The sequence below is a fragment of the Phocoena phocoena genome, chromosome 11 (assembly GCF_963924675.1).
Source record: "Phocoena phocoena chromosome 11, mPhoPho1.1, whole genome shotgun sequence".
NCBI classification, from domain to species: Eukaryota; Metazoa; Chordata; class Mammalia; order Artiodactyla; family Phocoenidae; genus Phocoena; species Phocoena phocoena.
In genome coordinates, this window is record NC_089229.1 from 43,318,588 (window position 1) to 43,338,611 (window position 20,024).

The 20,024-nt window shown below is 38.5% G+C and overlaps 1 protein-coding gene across 1 annotated transcript; it reads right to left on the reverse strand.

Moving 5' to 3' along the window:
* Positions 1-17,108: 17,108 nt before the first annotated feature.
* Positions 17,109-18,893, reverse strand: LOC136131354 (igE-binding protein-like). The gene is made up of 2 exons (XM_065888158.1): positions 18,531-18,893; positions 17,109-18,416 (listed from the first exon to the last, which is right to left on the reverse strand). The coding sequence occupies exons 1-2, from the start codon at positions 18,891-18,893 to the stop codon at positions 17,109-17,111; spliced, it is 1,671 nt and encodes a 556-aa protein (XP_065744230.1).
* Positions 18,894-20,024: the final 1,131 nt, after the last annotated feature.

Here is a 20,024-nt window from a genome sequence, read left to right on the forward strand (position 1 = left end):
TCTGTTTAAAGCAGATAATACATTAAGAATGTTAGCAAAACACTGCACTTGAACTAATTGATTCCTCTTTGAAAATTTAAAAATACTACATAGTTTTCATTTTTTAAGTAAAATCACTTACATATTCACCAATTAAGACCATGGAGAAATGATCAGGTCAAAAGAGAATGCCTCTATTTTCTTTAAGAAGAATTATGTTCATATTGTCTTCTCAATAGAACAGAATATGTTTTGTTTAAAATTTAATTATTTAATGGATATAATTTTGTGAGATCATAACCAGCAACTAAAATCTAGAATGGCTAGTCAGTAGTTTCCAGTTGGCAAAGTGACCATGGATTTAAAATTGATTCGAATCATCAAGAAAAATATATATTAAAATTTCCTTTGTAGGTGGCAAAGCACAAAGTATTTTGAGAAAGTTTATATCACATGGTTAAATGTGGTAAAGCTCAGGAATTACAATTTAAACAAAAACGTAGATAAGAATGCAAAAGTAATGGCTTAAAAAGCCCCCACCTGTCTCTCTAGGTACCATTTTACGACTTTACTCATTTTAGAACCTTAATAAAATAGTTGTAGTTTTCCAGTTGCATCATATACCTCACTTTGTCTTATATAAGTATTTATTTGACTTTTCCTCAATAGTTAGCTGATGACCTCATTAGTTAGGTAAGGTGTCTCTCCTCTGTACATACAAAACCTACAGGCTCTGAAATCAAATATGACTGGCATTTTATCCTGGCTCTGCTACCTCATGCTTGTGAAACTTCGGGCAAAATATTTAACCTTTCTCAGCCTTAATTTTTCCTCTGGACATTGGAAATAACATAGGTAATACATACAGTTGTCAAAAAAATCAGTGAAATAATATATGTAAATCACCTAGTATAGTTTGGAACACAAAAGATACACTCTGTGTACTGTAGCTATTAATATTCTATAATTAATATCTTTCACAAAACATCACAATGTATGGTAACTGTTAATATTTGTATGTCTCTATTATAAGAGTTCAGTTTCTTCAAGAGTAAAGAGCTTCATGTTTTCTGTATTATCTTTAGAACCAAGCTGAATATATGGTATAATGGAAACAAGCAATAAAACATTTTGAATTAGTGAATGCAGATGGATTAATGACATTCTCAAGTCCTTATTTAAAATTAGAAAATTAAAGGAAAAAATATGTTAGAGAGTATATACCATTAACGTATAAGTCTGTGAATTAATATTTTTATGGAGTTAATCAATTAGACATAATAATAGTAAAAAAATTGAAAAGTAAGTCATTTGCATTGGATAATATTATATACTCTTCGTTGCTTCTTTCCTCAATGCCCTCAAGTTATTAAATGTAGCAGCAGACAGGAGGGACAGGTGGTCATATAAAATGATAGTTGTAACTAAGGCAACCATGTCATTTCTTTCTGTTTTTCTTTCTTTCCATTTTCCTTTAATCAATAAAAGCTCTCAAATGAAATGGAACATTGTGTTTATGCTAATTTTCCTTTTTGCTTGATTTTTCTCAGGTGTGTTCCTGCTGTGTACACTGTAATTATTCTCATTTTTAAACAAAAAAATACTCTTTTCAAAGAAATATTTAGGGCATCGCTTTATTAGAGTTTCTTAAAATTTGACACATTAAAGTAAATGGAAGTCACTCTTAACAGTGAAATTCCTAATATTTCAACAACACCGAAGCCTATTTTGTGAACTTTTGATACTTTGAAGTTAGCTTGCCAGAATATGAAAGCAATTATTAGTAGACAATTTTATATAGAGATATGAATTCCTCATAAAAATCCAGTTTAAAAGAGCAAACACATAATGTAAAAACTGACATTTTCTATATAATTAATGGAAAATAATGTACTACTGGATGTTAATGATTTATTCTTGTTTAACAGGTAAAGGAAATAACATTTCAAACCATTAAATTTCCCTGAGTTACTTAATTAAAATTCTACTGTAAAGCGTTATAGAACTTAAAGAACCTTTCATTCAATAAAAAATTTAAAAGATAAATTTTAAAAAGGGCTCACATGAAAAAAATTCTGCTGCTAACTCTATTATCATGTGAAGTAGTTTTATCTCTCTTGGACTTAAAAAAAAGTGACATTTGAGTTCAAAAGCCTTGAAATATGATTGGTTATATCTAGCTGTATATAGTGTGACAAGATGTGTAAGTAAAGGCATTCTTGGCAGCGTCAAGTACATAGAAAATTCCAGAGGTGTGAAAAACCATAATGCATTAGAAAAACTTCAGGTGGGATTATAGAATATGGGGAGAGTTAGAAGAACTTTGTGTTTTTTCCTGTCTTACACGTATATCTGTTAAGTGCAAACCATGGCCCAAGAAATAGGCAATTTTGATCTACTTGAGATATTCAGAAATAACATATATTGCAAAGTAGAAATTAAATGTCATTAATCCATCTTTTAGCTAGATTGACAATGAATAAAAGAAAGAGGACATAAATAACTAAAATCAGAAAGAAAGGTAAAGACATTATTAACTTTATAGAAATAAAAATGGTTATAAAATGGTTATAAAATAAAACTGTTATAAGCAATGGCCCAGTAACAAATTAGATAATCTAGATGAATTGGAAAAATTCCTAGAAATACACAAATTGCCTAAACTGACTCAAGAAGAAACAGAAAATCTCAACAGATCTATAATAAAGAAAAGAGATTAAATCAGCGATCAAAAACCTCACAACAAAGAAAGTTTAGAACAGACAGATTCACTGGTGAATTCTACCAAACATTTAAATAAGAATTAATACCTGTCCTTCTCAAACTAGTTTAAAATATAGAAGAGGAAAAAACACTTCCTAATTCATTCTATGCAACCAGCATTACCCTGATACAAAAGTCAGTAAAACATCACAAAGAAAAGACATTACAAATATCCCTTAGGAATACAGATGCAAAAATCCTTAACAAAATACTAGCAAACTGAATCTAACAGCATATTAAAAGGATTATACACCATGACCAAGAGGGATTTATCCCAGGAATCCAAGAATGGTTCAAAAAAGAAAATAAATCAATGTAATACACCACATTAATAGAATGAAGAAAAAAATCAATAATCATTTCAATCTATGCATAAAAGGCCTTTGACATAATAATATTGTATAATATATTAATAGTTGAAAGTTGCTAAGAGAGTAGATATTAAATGTTCTCACCACAAAAAATGATGTTGTGGAAGTGTTAACTAATATTATTTTGTAATATACAAATATAACAAATCAACATGTTGTACACTTTAAATTTACACAATACTATATGTCAGTTATATCTCAATAATGTGGGGAAAAAGGCCTTTGAAAAAATTTAAAACCTTTTCATGATAAAAAAAATATACTCAGAAAAATAGGAATAGAAAGAAACCTACTCAACATGATAACTGGCATTTATGAAAAACCCACAAGTAAAATCATACTCAGTGATGAAGATTGAAAGATTTCCCCAAAAATCAGAACAAAAAAAGCCAAAAAAATCACAAAAGCCAAAAAAACAAAAAAAGCCAAAAAAATCACAAAAGTCATAAAGATCAGGAATAAAAAAAAAATCACAAAATCACACAAAAAATTAGAAACAAAAATTACAAAAGCCACAAGGATCAAGAGCAAGACAAACCGGGGCTTCCCTGGTGGCACAGTGGTTAAGAATCTGCTTGGCAATGCAGGAGACACGGGTTCGAGCCCTGGTCTGGGAAGATCCCACATGCCGTGGAGCAACTAGGCCCCTGTACCACAGCTACTGAGCCTGAGCTCCAGAGCTCGGAAGCCACAACTGCTGAGCCCGTGTGCCACAACTACTGAAGCCCACGTGCCTAGAGCCTGTGCTCCACAACAAGAGAAGTCACCACAATGAGAAGGCTGCGCACCTCAGCGAAGAGTAGCCCCCTCTCGCCGCAACTAGAGAAAGCCCGTGCACAGCAACAAAGACCCAATGCAGCCAAAAATAAATTAATTAATTAAAAAAGAAAAAAAAAGAACAAGACAAATCGCTACTGCTATTCAAATTGTACCAGACATTCTAGCCAGAGTACATAGATAAGAAATAGAAAGTATCCAAACTAGAAAGGAAGAAGTAAAACTCTATTCAAAGAGGATGTGATCCTATATATGGAAAATGCCAGAGTCCAGAAAAAAGATACTAGGGCTAATGAATGGATTCAGCAAATTTGCAGTATACATTATCAAAGAAATTGACTTTTTATGTTTAATAATTATTTTTCAAAACATGCAACATATTTTTGTTATTTGGGTCTCTATTAGTAACAACTGGAATGATAACTCAACCTAGTTTTCTTTTTAACATTTAGAACCTCATGGTTATAAAACATTCTTTAAAATTTTTAAAATATATTTTGTTGCAGAAAATTATGATACAATTCTGAGGGGAATTTGGTATAGAAAAAGATAAATGTAAGGTCTATGGCTGTTAGAGAAGGACCTATTTATAGGATTTGAAATACGTGATTCTGTGTATCAAACTGCCATTTGATTAGATCTTTGTGGAATTATTTAGACATATGGTGTAACAATTTTCCTTAAAAATCTAAATACTTATGTTTTATATCATTTTCAGCTTTTTAAACTTAAAGCTTTTAGATGTAAATTTTAAAATGTAAAAATGGCTACATAGTTTTTCTAAATAATTTTAGGTCAAATAAGAGAAAAATAATTTCAGTTATTTATGATCTTTGCTAAGCTCCAGGAATGAAAGGATGAATAATCAAATGACTGCCCTATGGGTGTCTTCAGGGATTTTTAAGGCTCCTCAGAAGGTCTGACATAGTTTAATAATCCTGGCTGAAAATAACTGTAGGGAATCTGCTCCTGCCTCAACTACAAGAAAAATACATTTTATATATGGAAATAGCAGAGCTTAAGAAAGTCATATAGGGGCATTAAACCACAAAGGTCAAATCTCGGTTACCACGAGGCACCTTTATCTTTATATAACAGATTGACAATTAACATAGTGGATAATTTGGGGAATAGATACATCTACATATTTATGAGATTTCAGTGACAGGGTAGATTTTTAAAATCAGTGGAGAAGCAGAGTTCTTTTCAATAACTGTAACTGAATATTCATACTAAAAATATATGAAAAGCCCCAAACAAAAATAACTATGAAATATTAAGATAAAATATAAGCTTTTAAAAAAATCTTATGAGAAAGGAATCATTAATCAAAACAAAAATATATTAAATATTTTACACATTAAAAATCGATTGATGGTTTTTAATAAACTTAAAAAAATCTGTTTAATAAGATACTCCTTAAACAAAGTTTAAAAGATAAGAAATAGGAGAAATACAAGAAAAAGTAAACCATAAAATAAATTTATATCACTTATACTGATAATTTTGACGTTAATTGAGCAGATTACTTTGATTTGGATCAAAATAATATGGCAACACCATATCAGATAAATTTGAGAAGACAAAGAGAAGGTCATGACTCTGTTTCATTCCAATATCTTTCAATTACGGTACGTGTTACAAACAAGAAAGGAACAGAAGAGGACAGAATAACACAGTAGGTCCTCTTTTAAGTTCTCTTCTGCTCTTGGAGAGAAAGCAACATTCTGTCAAAGAGTTTATGGCGAGGAGTTCCAGACTGTGGAAGGCAACCAAGGAAGCAATGGTTCCCAATGGAACTTGGCAGCAGAAAGGCACAGATATTCTGTGGAGACCTTGCCGAGTAGAGAACTCGGATGAAACATACAATTTCTCCTCCCACACATTCTCAGTATATGCCAGAGAAAACCAAACCTTGAAGGGTATGAGTCTGAGGTCACTAATATTTAGAAGATTTTAAATAACTAGCTGGAATATAGTAGATTTTTAATAAGTATGTGGATGGATGAATGAAACAGTGGCTACTGAGGTTGAAAAAATTCGAAGATGCTTCCTAACTAGAGATATGCTTTTCAGTATTTATCATAGCCTTTCCACAAGTAATATTTGTGTGCCATATAAGTACATTTTAAATAGCTTCTTACAGATTTCTGCTTTTTATCTGTTACAGTGGGGTGTGTTAGTTGAATAAATAATAACAAAGCATAATTCCTTGTTTGCATTAAAGTAGCTCTTGCTCAAACAGATAAAATCATATTTCATTTATCTATTCTTGCCATTAAAATTTTCAAATTTCTTTACAATATTCTCACATAGTTGGTTTACTCACATAGTTAATGCCTACATTAAATGTTGGAGTTAATGTGCACTATATTCAGTTTTCTATTTCATGATCTTTCTCGGTGTTTTCCAAGAATTAGTTACCATTTTTATCCGACAAAATAGCTAAGTGATTTTTGATATATTTAAGTACAGCTAGTTCTTGCATTTTCTTCAACACTTAAGTTTCTTTTTACTTTTAAACAGTTCTGATAATTACAACATTAATGATAATGCTTTTCCATTTTATAGCTTTTTACATTCTCTAAAGCCCATTCATTATTGAGGTGTTTTTTTTTTTTGCCGTACGCGGGCCTCTCACTGTTGTGGTCTCTCCCGTTGCGGAGCACAGGCTCCGGATGCACAGGCTCAGCGGCCATGGCTCACGGGCCCAGCCGCTCCGCGGCATGTGGGACCTTCCCGGACCAGGGCACGAACCTGTGTCCCCTGCATCGGCAGGCGGACTCTCAACCACTGCGCCACCAGGAAAGCCCATTATTGAGCTTTTGAAAGTTTTGAAGGGTGGTGTGTTTTGGTTGCTGTGATAGGAAATATATATTAACAACAGTGATATTTACCAAATTGTTGGTCAATGCTTTAGGTTTCTTTTTTGTTTGTTTTTCATTGGGTGGATGTTTTCTTTAATCAATCATTGGCAATTACACATTCTTTAAATATGTTCCTATGGAAATAAAACTAAATGTCATCCTACTGTGTTATTGAAGGTCATTTGAACATAAAGCACCTTTATTATTTTTGAATGGATATAATATCATTGTTTTCTATCAGGAGGTCAAAAATAATACTGAGTTTAAAAGATTTTAAATTTATTTTATAGCAGTTACTTTATTGTGCAGAATAAAAAGATTTTGCATTGTACTTTAAAATTAATATATTTGAATTAGTTAATTTTTATTTACACAAATAAATGGTTTCAAATAATATTTTTAATAATCTTATTGTGGCATAATTTACACAGCATAAAATTCATTCATTTTAAGTGTACAATTCAATGATATTGGTAGATTTCAAAAGTTGTACAACCATCACCACAAACTTACTTTAAAACATTTCCATTATAAAGACGCAGACCTACTAGAGAATGGACTTGAGGATATAGGGAGGGGGAAAGGTAAGTTGGGACAAAGTGAGAGAGTGGCATGGACATATATACACTACCAAATGTAAAATAGATAGCTAGCGGGAAGCAGCCGCATAGCACAGGGAGATCAGCTCAGTGCTTTGTTACCACCTTACAGGGGTGGGATAGGGAGGGTGGGAGGGAGACGCAAGAGGGAAGAGATATGGGGATATATGTATATGTATAACTGATTCACTTTGTTATAAAGCAGAAACTAACACACCATTGTAAAGCAATTTTACTCCAATAAAGATTTTTTATTTCCAATAAAAATTTTTTTCCAATTAAAAAAAAAATTTCCATTACTCCCAAGTGATCCCTTGTGTCCGTTTTCAGAGTCACTCACTGTTCCCACAGTTAGCCCAAGCAGTCACAAAGTTACTTTCTGAATCTATATATATTTGCTTTTTCTGGACATTTAATCTAAATGATTCATACAATATAATGTGTGTTCTTTTACATCTGGCTTCTGTCACTTAGCATAATCAGAGGTTCACCCACTTTGCAGCATATACCAATACTCCATTCTTTTTAATTGGCAGATAATATTCCATTGTTTAGCTATCCCATATTTTTTCTTATCTAATTCACCAGTTAATGGACATTTGAGTTGTTTCCAATATTTTGTCTGTTATGAATTATGCTGCTGTGAGCATTCACGTACAAGTATTCATGTACAAGTCTGTGTGTGAATATACATTTGCATTCCTCTTGGGTGTATACCTAGGCGTGGAATTACTGGGTTATATGGTACATTTATGTTTAATAACTTTTTAAGAAGCTACCAAACTATTTTCCACAGTAGTTGCACTATATTACATTCCCACCTGCAATGTATGAGGGGGTCCGATTTCTCCACTACGAACACTTGTTATTGCCTGTCTTTTTTATTTTTGCCACCCATCTGAGCTAAAAGTGATGTCTCATTGTGATTTTAGATGCATTATATATACTATCTTTTTATTATAATAGAATTGTGAAGCCAAAGAGGATTAATTATTTAAGGTACTACAGAAAATTCAACCACCTAGTACAAACATATTTTACATCTGTAGGATGCAAACTTGATTTTCTCTAAACTAACACTTAACAAATGTAGATTCTTATACAGGCAGTCTCAGTGTTATAAGCAAACAGTCCTGATTTTTAAAAAATCTAATATTAGAGAAAGGCTCTGGTTTAAGCAGCATAGCATAGCATTAAGAGCCTAGATGCTAGAGACAGATGGCCTGAGTTCAAGTCCTGCCTTTACAGCTTATCTGTGTGACCTCTGGAAAGCTACTCTCTCTTTCTGTGCTTCTATTCCCTCCTCTGTAAAATGAGATTAGTAATAATAACTGTCCTAGAAGTTTGTGTGTGGAGATTAGATGAGTTGATATGGGTGTATCATCCTGGTTCAGTGAAGAAAATAGAAACTGTTCTAGGTACTAAAAATAAAGAGAGAAGCAGTACAAGGAATGGATTGGAAATATATTGGAAGAGATGGAGGAACAACAGGAACATCACCCAGAGATAGTAACCTCAGGAAGTTGCTACTGCCCTAAGGAGATCCACAATTGTCCATGATGCCACCCGTGTGCCTTTGCTGCAACTGTTACTGCTAGAACTGCCACTGTTGCCACTGAGAAGTAACACTGGTGCCCTGGGAACCCAAGATCTTTACTCCTATTGCTGCAGTGGCTGAAACCACAGTGGATATTGCTGGAGTGTGGGCTTGCCTACCAATGCTGGAGCCAGAAGTATCATCATTCTCCCATCTTTCCCTTTCTAATCTCAGACAAGAGCCTCTTATTAGTAACTGAGCTGGCAGAGTCTGGGAAATGTTGTTCTCTAAGCTTGTAGTACAGAAGACAACAAAAAAGAATGAGAATAGAGCCAGGAACTAACAATATCTGAAACAACAGATGAAGCCCAAAGAACAAGTCCTGGCACATAAGAACTGTTGCTAGTATTAGACTTATTTTTCACTTTTTTAATAAATAGTCTCAGACGAAGACTCAATAATGACTGAATTTAGAATAAGTATTGATTTAACTTAAATTTTGTGGTAACGTGTGTACCCTCTTCCCTATTCTTTTTAATAGACTGTAATCTTTAACCCAACCTCTGTTCAAAGCACTGCTGTCAATGGATATCTTGTATTTTCAAAAATACAAATCTGCTGCTACCAAAATGTTTTATCCCAGTTCCAATTTGAATTTCAACTGATGTTGAATTTTAGAAACATGGGGCTTATGATACTTTATTGCCATAATCCAAGTCTTTTTACCTTTAGGTTTTAGAGCCCAATTTTTCAGAGTTACATTATTTTTTTGCTTGGTAACGACTTCCAATGTAAGTCGAGGTTGAGATATCAAATATAAGAACTGTCTAGCTAGTCTTTTCCAGATCCTAGATTAAGGAAGTGCTTTTGTGATAATTGGTCACATCTGGCAGTGGCGCTTACATCACTTTACATGTGTAGAATAATAAGTAGATTGAAATACCAGCAAAAGAATTTTGCCTTCTGGTCACATTTAAGTGAGTACATTTCTAAATAAGTAACACACATTTTAGAACTATATTTGTAATGTCTAATTTCCCATAAAATATAATCTTAACATCTCCATCTGCTTTTGAAATCAAGAATTAGAGAAATATATACAAATGAGCAGGATAGAAATACCATCTAAATATATTCTGTAACAGTATTAGGATCACCTTGAACTGTATTATGTCAGAAAAGTTTATTTATTGTATTTAAATTGCTCTACTTTTGACATTCAGAAAACAACCTGAAATTAACAATACTAACATTTTTAGTAATACTATTTTCTTCTTTCCTGTATCTCTCCATATAGAAGTGGATATCTTCAGTAATTCATAAATTCTTATGCTATGACCCTAAAGATGAATACATATGCCAGAAATGCTAATAAAATTGAGAAAAGTTGTCAATTAAATATCACACATTTTATTTTGTACTTTTATTGAATGATTTAAAATACTTTCATTGTATCCTTTTGGGATTTTGAACTTGAAAATGTAAGAAAGTACCCTTATACTCTAGACACTTAAGATATGGAATACATTATGAAAAACAATGTCATTTTCTTTTTTTTAAAAAATCTTGTTAGTATTTTTTTTTAATAAGCAGATACTCATTTTTAATTTTTATTTATTTATTTATTTATTTCTGGCTGTGTTGAGTCTTCGTTTCTGTGCAAGGGCTTTCTCTAGTTGTGGCAAGCGGGGGCCACTCTTCATCGCGGTGCGCGGGGCTTCTCACCATCGCGGCCTCTCTTGTTGCGGAGCACAGGCTCCAGACGCGCAGGCTCAGTAGTTGTGGCTCACGGGCCTAGTTGCTCTGCAGCATGTGGGATCTTCCCAGGCCAGGGCTCGAACCCATGTCCCCTGCATCGGCAGGCAGATTCTCAACCACTGTGCCACCAGGGAAGCCCAACAATGTCATTTTGACTCAAGAAAAAGTAAGGAAAAGGAAGAGTGTGCCAACATTTTTAAACATTTATTTATTCATTCAGCAACTATTTATGAAGTACTTATGGTGTGCCAGGCACTGTAAAAGATAGTAGAAACACATTACAAAAGAAGAAGAGACATTTGCCCACTGTGATGGTTAATTTTATGTCAACTTGACTAAGAGATGCCCCCAAAGCTGGTAAAATGTTATTTCTATAGATGTCTGTGAGGGTGTCTCTGGAAGAAATTAACATCTGAATCGGTAGACTGAGGGAAGAAGGTCACCCTTACCAGTGCAGTGGGCATTATTCAATCCACTAAGGGCCTGGATAGAACAAAACGGTGAAGGGCAAATTTGCTTTCTTTTGCTTAAACTTGGACATCCATTTTCTCCTGCTTTGGACATCAGTGCTCCTGGTTCTCAGGCTTTGGATTCAGAATGGGACTTACACAATCAGCTCTTATTATTCTCAGTCAGGCCTTTGAACCCATACTGAATTACACCACAAGCTTTCTTGGTTCTCCAGCTTGGAGACAGCTGATCATGGAATTTCTCAGCCTCCATAATGCCACGAGTAAATTCCTGTAATAAATCTGCTCTTATATACATATATCTACATATATCCTACTGGTTCAATTTCTCTGTAGAACCCTGACTAATATCAATTTTGGTATTCGGGCAGTGCGGCGAGCCGCTTCTGACCAGCAGAATGACGAATCACCACACGCTAGATTCTTCTCGCATCACACTTTATTGGAGTACAGCTTGGTTTATGGCGGATGGAAGGAAGACCCCGAGCCTTGTTCATACTGGCTTTTTATAATGCACTATAACCCGTGGCAACCTGTGGTTGGCTGGTTAACTCAACAAGATATGTGCTGTTCACAATTTATTGGTTGCAATTCTGATCCTTCATTAGCATATTGGCTCGTCGTGGCGCATGTGTGGCACATAGCCTTCGGGCTACTCCCTAATAAGCGTTATCTGCGACATGGCAGAAAAACGGCTTCCCACATCTCCCCCTTTTTGTTTTCTTAGACCCAGGAGCTGAACTCGAACAATGCCCGCACAAGCGCTCACCCCATGGGATGTTCGCTGAGCAAGAGTTGGTTCGAGAAGCTGGCTCATCACCCTCCCCGTCGTGCAATGTCCACACAGACCGCGGAGTGCAGGGGCTGATGTGCCTCGTGATTCCCATCAAAAGTGCAATGGTCATAAACCTTTTTGTGCAAGGGCAATCACTACGGGTCGTTCAAGGTGGAGAGCCAGGCGCCAGGGGAGTCGCCTTTACTAATGGCCACCAATGCCTGCGTGAACAACATCTTATCTCGCTTTGTCCGAGTTCGCAAACGACATATCAACCACAGGCACACCACAAGTCCTGCCATGCAACACACTGCAAACATCCCTACACCGACCCACTCCTTAAAGAAGGTAAAGGTAGAGGACAGCCAGGTAGTAAAGTCCCCAAGCGTAACGGGGTATAGCCTAGTAGCATTTAAAGTCTTAATCTGTATCTTCTGGTTTAACAGCATCAATTCAGCCTCTCGGGACCAATTTCCTCTCAGGAAATTGCCAATCTCCCTGCTCCGGTTCAGGGCATCTGAAACAGGAAGAGGCGTGATACAGAAATGTTCCAGCTTTTGTACACATCCTACTTGTAGGATGCTGTAAACATCCTCCACGGTTTCTTCCAGCAAGTCTACTCGCTGAGTAAGTGATAAAATCCCATTCATCAGATGGTTATTAAATTTATTTTGATCCTCCAAGATCCGGGAGGTTTGGGAGACTATAGTATTTACCGCCTGTGCAGTTTGTACTTGATTAGCCATGGTCACTCCAGCGGTGACCGCTGCAGCAGCAGATATCGCGACCGCGGTGACTATGGCAGCTGTTACGCCAAAGTCTCGCTTTTCGCGCAGTAAATTCAAAAGAGGAAAATTATTGGGGTCTGCCTGGACTGGGATGGGCACAAAGGTAGGTACCCTGACCAATAAGGCAGTCTGCGCCACAGAGCCATTCCAACATTGTGATAGCCAGCATACACTGTCGTTACCACAGTCCTGACTATCATTAGTTAATAAAAACATAAATGGCGACTGTACACAAACCGAAGCTGCTGCTCTGGAATAATTATATAACCCAGATGCATAAGAGGTCACATTAAGCTTGTATCGTGTCCCATTGGACGTTTTTGCCACTCCACTAACATTAAAAAGGGTGCCATTACTATCTTGTAACATAGCAAAAGGGGAAATGTCTGTACTTGCCCCTACTTGATTTCTCAACAGCCAAGAAAAGAAAGGCCACCCTTCATAGTACCAGACTGTCTTATTATCATCTGTCTCTTTTCTCCCTACATAAGACTTTAAACCTGGGAAAAACTGAAATCCAGAGGTAAGCTGACATGTAGCATAAGTTTGTTCCTGGCAAGGGGTAAAAATTGGAGGCGTATTGACAATGGCAGCGCAGTAAGGAGCAATCCTGGTCCGGTTAGACTCAGTGCAATTTTTTGTATTGTTCGGTAGGGGGACCACGCCCTCATGTCTCAAAAGTAAGGTGGTAACATTCACTGCATCCTGGCTAGAGTTCCCTGTACCAGAGCCAGAATGTTGACCCTGTGATATTTTGGTCAAGGCTTCATTTAGCATAGACAGAGGAACCTGATTTCCCGTAAGTGGGTTATTCCAGGCAGTCAAGGTTTTTCGAGCTAAATGAATGCAGTCCACAGAGGCATTCCAACTAAAACAAAGGGTATTATTTAAAACAAAATTTGTAGCATTATATTGCACCCATTCATCGTCTAACGATACAGTGCAGGCTGTATTCATCTCACAACTGGTGGAATAAAATATTGGAAGCACTCTGCTATGGGAATGGACCGGTAGAGGAACTGGCCAGGACCGGCTGATTCCCCAAAACATCTTGTCCTCCGCCTTGAGTAGGGAAAGGCCCGTCAACACCATCCAGCCCAGCATCATCCCGTGAGCGCCCTGCATCGCCCTTGGGATCCTCTTCCACGACTCTTGTTAATCTTGTTGGGACCCAAATTGGATCTTGATCCTGCGGAAAAACACAAAGAGATCCCCTGGACCGCGCAACAACGCGATCCGGGCCTTTCCATCGATTGGTCAATACATCTTTCCACATCACTATACCATGTTCCTTTTGTTCATGTATAGTATGGCGTTCAGCAGAAGTTTCTTTCTCATCATGTAAATTTTAAAAATTAAGAGTAAATAAGGCAAGCGACAATTTCTGCTTCGGGGTGCAATTCTCCGCTATTCCCCCTTTTTGTTTTAAAAGCAATTCTTTAAGTGTGCGATTAGTTCGCTCTATTATACCTTGGCCTTGTGGATTGTAAGGCAGGCCCGTAACATGTTCTATTTGCATTTTTTGACAAAAGAGAGCAAAGCTCTTGGAACTATAAGCTGGGCCGTTATCTGTCTTTAGTGTAGCAGGCTTGCCCCAGGCTGCCCAGGCTTCAAGGCAATGAGTAATAACATGTTGAACCCGTTCTCCAGAGAGAGGGATAGCATGTACCACCCCGGAATAGGTATCCACAGACACATGAACATACTGGAGCCTCCCAAAGGAGGGAACATGAGTGACATCCATCTGCCACAGCTCGTTTGGGGACAAACCTCTGGGATTTACACCAGTCTGTTGGGCCGGCAAAAATTGGGCACAAGTGGAACAAGACTTAACAATATGTCTGGCCTCGGCTCTAGTAATGAAAAACTTCTTTCTCAACACAGCAGATGATACATGATATAGCTCATGAAATTCTTGTGCTTGCTGCTTTTGATCCAAGGATAAGAAAACACGCGTTGCCATATCAACTTGTTCATTGGCTTTCGCCATTGGACCAGGCAACAGGGAATGAGCCCGTATATGGGTAACATAAAAGGGGTGTTGGCGGCGTAATATCTGAAACCTTATCCCGGCCAACAAGGATGCCACTGTGCTGGATGATCGAATATGGGGGGTCACTTCGAGATGTTTCACTGCATTAACCACGTACAATGAATCAGAGATCAAATTAAAAGGTTCTTGAAATCGTTGAAAAACTTCCAAAACCACATGACATTCCACCACTTGGGGAGCATCAGGTCGATAGTCTATAACGACAGGATGCTGACCCTGAACCATATAAGCCCCTTTTCCGGATTTTGATCCGTCCGTATAAATGGTCAGGGCATCATTTAGTGGTCGCTCTACAGTGACCCTTGGAAAAATGACAGGTTGCTGGATAATGAATTTCAAAATTTCACTCTTGGGCAAATGGTTATCAATAATTCCAGAAAAGGTATACATAAGTATAGACCACTCAGAGGTAGTGGCAGTTAATATTTCTATTTGATCTTTAGTATAGGGGACTACAAGTTTCTCCGGCACTAGTGCAAAGACGGAAACACACTGTTTAATACCCAAAAAGGCAACCTCAGCAACCATAGATGGATAGTGAGACAGCGTCTTCATCCCCAGAGACTTGGTATGAATCCAAAGCAAAGGCCCACCTTGCCAAAGAACACCTGTTGGAAATCCTAAGGTTGGAAGAACACACATCCAAATAGGCAAGGCATTGTTATAACGCTGTAATTGTGCTTTCATAAGAGCCTGTTCCACCTTCTGAAGAGCTGTTTGGGCCTCGGGGGTCATCTGACGCGGGGAATTAAGATCAGGATTACCTTCCAATACAGCAAACAAAGGCTGTAATTCAAAGCGAGTCAGACTCAAATACGGTCGAAGCCAATTAATATCCCCAAGCAATTTCTGAAAATCATTCAAAGTTGTTAAATGATTAGTTCTAATTTCAATTTTCTGAGGTATTATTGTGGTCTTATTTATAACGGCTCCCAAAAAACTAATAGAATCTCCCTTTTGAATTTTTTCAGGGGCCAAATATAAACCTCTAGTCTCCAAATTCATTGATAAATCTCCTAAAACCTGCTCAAGCAGTGTCATGCTAGGGGCTGACAGCAAAACATCATCCATATAATGAATGATTTTAACACCCGGGAACTTCTCCCGTACTGGCTGTAAGGCAGTGTCAACATAAAGCTGGCACATGGTGGGGCTATTGGCCATACCCTGAGGAAGCACGACCCATTGATACCTTTTATCAGGTCTTTCATGATTAATTGAGGGTAATGTAAAGGCAAACCTCTCCTTGTCTTTCTTATTCAATGGGATAGAGAAAAAACAATCTTTTATATCAACAGCTATAACAGGCCACCCTTGCGGGATGGCTGTCAAGGCCGGTAGACCGCGCTGTATGGGTCCCATAACTTGCATTTGTTGATTTATTGCTCTCAAATCATGGAGCAAGCGCCACTTCCCCGACTTCTTTTTAATAACAAAAATAGGAGTATTCCAGGGTGATTGAGAGGGTTCCAAGTGTCCCAATTGTAATTGTTCCTCCACAAGTTGTGACGCTGCTTCCAATTTCTCCTTAGACAACGGCCACTGAGGAATCCACACGGGCATCGTGGTCTTCCATGTAATAGGAATCATAAACTCAGTGACCCCTGAGAAAAACCCAGCCCCCTGCGATTGGGGTTTCCCTGAGCTTCTATAGGAGTAGCAATACCTTGTAAATTTTTTCCTATCCCTCTGCCCGGTATAAAACCAGACCTAAGCAGCATTTGCTGTGCAGTCTCGGAATAATCATTAGTAAGTTTCAATTTCATCTGGCTTTGCACATCCCTGCCCCACAGATTAAGCGGCAATCCCTCAACCACAAAGGGTTGAAATTTCCCCTTCTGATTTTCAAAATGCCAAGTCAGTGTTTTTGAGCTAATTTGGGGTGCTTTGGCATATCCTAAACCCTGTAAGGTCTGAGAGGAGGTCTGTAAAGGCCAGGATTTTGGCCAATAGGCGGCAGTAAGAATACTGCGGTCGGCTCCGGTATCAACCAGACCGGAAAATACCTTTCCTTCTATAATTAAATCCATCATAGGACGATCATCAAGAGACAATGATAAACAGGCCAGATCAACCCCAGTAGATCCAAATCCGCGATCTCCTCGGTCCTTGGAGTGAGCAGGGTATTTTTCATGAAGAGATGGCAACACCAACAATTGGGCAATTCGATCACCGGGATTCATAATAACTACTCCTTTTGGGGATTGGCACATGACCTTAATTATTCCAGTATAATCAGAATCAATTACCCCGGGTAAGACTATGAGCCCTTTTAGAGCAGAGGAGGATCGGCCCAACACCAATCCGACCGTCCCTTTAGGTAGTGGTCCTTTCATATCGGTCTCCACGGGCTGTACACCCATAGTCGTTGTTAGTACCATTCTGGAGGCGGCACGGAGGTCCAACCCTGCGGATCCTGACGTGGCTCGCCTCGGGGTTTGGGTGGTTGGAAACTCACATTCTCGTGGGCCCCAAAAATTTTCGGGCCCTGAGACCGGGGGCCCTTCATCCCGTTTTTTGAACTGGAGGCATAAGCATTTCCTGAGTCTGCAAACGCTGTAGCGGACGGGATGGGTTGTCCATTAATATCCTTAACGGATCTACATTCATTTGCCCAATGCTTCCCTTTTTTACATCTAGGACAGGTTCCTGGAATCTTTTGAGGTGGCATATTTGGTTTTTTGCTCATTTCTCTACATTGTCTCTTAATGTGTCCAGGCCTCCCACACTGGAAACAAACCCCTGATTTTCCAGAGGGCTTTGCATTATTGGTGGCAGCCATTACTGCTGCCGCTAACCCAGCATTAGATAAAGGCCCTCCAATTTCTCTACACATCTTCATCCATGCTTCCAAAGACTTTCCTTTAATAGGCGTTATTGCCCTGCGGCACTCCTTTGTGCTTTGTTCATAAAGTAACTGTTTTACTAGAGGCAAAGCATCATCTACACTTCCAAAAATCCTGCCCGCAGCTTCCATCATCCTAGCTACAAAATCAGAAAATGGCTCGGTGCTTCCCTGTATAATCTTAGTCAAATTCCCTGTAACTTCTCCTTTATTTGGGAGTGCACGCCACGCTTGCATGCCAATCTGGTTTATTTGGCCATAAACCTCTACCGGAAACACCGTCTGATTATTTAACCACTGGCCCTGTCCTAGCAGCATCTCGGCATTCCAGGCAGGTTGCCCATTGGCGGCATTCTCTCTCGCCTGGCTGTACGCCAAGTCAGCCACAATTGATTTCCAATCTAAATATTGCCCCATGGACAGGCAAGCACGAGCAATATCATGCCAATTTGTGGGCGTCAATGCATTTCGCGTAAGGCGCTGCAATAGCATCAAGGTATAATTAGCAGTAACCCCATATCCCCTGGCAGCCTCTGCAAGATCCTTAAGTATTCTATGATCCACCATCTCATAATATCTTTGACGCGTGGCTGGGTCTTCAAACACCGGAAAAGCTGTGGGTACCTGAGACCAGACTTCTCTGGGTATGAATGTACACTTTGAAGTCTGAGTACATGTTAAAGCTTTTGATTTAGCAGAAGCACAAAATGGCGGACGAGCACCCGCAGAGGCACAAAATGGCGGACGAGCACATGGGGAACTGCCATATCGTTCTCTTTCATATTCGGCAGCTGCTTCTTCCAGATCCGCCTCCTCCTTGGGATTCAACTCATCCTGAGACAAATAAAGCGCTTTAAATTCATCTAAAAGTGGATACAATCCTGGCGTTGCATCCGATTTTTCTATTTGTTTTTCTCTCTTTTTCCTAGGATTCTTAGGCCTATCTACCGTAGTCCCTATATTTTCACTTTCTGACGCACTATCTTGATATATGCTAAGAGCTTTACGGCCCATCTGTACAATATCCTCGCATTTCCCGTCTCTTAAACACGAATGTATCATCCTCCATAACGGAAACGTGCCTCGAGAGAGCTCCCCCATTTTATGACGATCAGCTAAGTCCTTCCCCAATTTTTCCCAAGATGGAACAGTCAGGCTTCCGGATACCGCAAACCATGGAGCGGCACCATCAATATCCTGCAATAACTTACTAATAGTTTTGTGCGAAAGCTTAAGTCCTCGGCTGTTCAAAAGAGCTTGAATGGGTTCATGAAATCCAGCAGACGGTTCCGTAGATAAACTGTTCCCCATAGTTCACTCTCCTAAACAAACAACTTACTAAAGTGGGAAAGTCTCTGATCTATCTAATGGCCAGGGGAGACACACTCGGTCAGGCTGATGGACCCGCAGCTACACGCAGACAAAAAATGCGAGAACCACAAAAGGACGAAAGCGACAATAAAAATCTTGAGCGGTATTGGATCAAAACATACCTGGACTACTCACCGACGGTCCACTCCGTGTGTCGAGTTCTGAATCGGTCCCCCACGCGGGGTGCGAAGTTCCCGGGTTCCGGCACCACTTGCGGCGAGCCGCTTCTGACCAGCAGAATGACGAATCACCACACGCTAGATTCTTCTCGCATCACACTTTATTGGAGTACAGCTTGGTTTATGGCGGATGGAAGGAAGACCCCAAGCCTTGTTCATACTGGCTTTTTATAATGCACTATAACCCGTGGCAACCTGTGGTTGGCTGGTTAACTCAACAAGATATGTGCTGTTCACAATTTATTGGTTGCAATTCTGATCCTTCATTAGCATATTGGCTCGTCGTGGCGCATGTGTGGCACATAGCCTTCGGGCTACTCCCTAATAAGCGTTATCTGCGACATGGCAGAAAAACGGCTTCCCACAGGGCAGCTCTAGATAAACAGAATTTTATGGATGAGTTTTCTGAGTTGGTGGTGGGGTTTCTGGAATTGCCTCTCCAACATGATTAGATTTGAAGATGTCATGATTCTATGCACTGATAGTCCTAGCTGAAATGTGTAGAGAGATATGCAAAAATATCTGCATTGAAGACCCTTAATCAATACCTTACAAGAAACAAGGAACTAAATGACTCTGTATGCGATACTTTTGAATATTTTTGGAAAACTAAGGAACATAATGTTGTTGGTTGGTTGCTCCTAATATCACTGAACAAAGTGGTGAAAGAAAACAGTGAGCTCAGGGATTCAGATTCTTAGGTCAAGGACTACATAAATGACCTAAGAGCATTTGTACGTGCCCTGGAGGAAAGCCTTATCTCTTGTAGCCAGAGGACTGAAATTGCTGAAAATCAAACATAGGACCTCATACTGCTATTGGCTGAATTAAGTTGAACTTTTGGCATCACAGCGTGTCTACTGTGATTTAAAGTGAGGGTATTGATTGGGAA

Bases quoted from the DNA above. Each gene is read 5' to 3' on its own strand.
- LOC136131354 (XM_065888158.1), bottom strand. From the start codon at position 18,893: ATGGGGAACAGTTTATCTACGGAACCGTCTGCTGGATTTCATGAACCC. The intron at 18,417-18,530 runs GTAGATAGGCCT...TATTTGTCTCAG, and splicing joins GTGAAAATATAGGGACTACG to GATGAGTTGAATCCCAAGGA.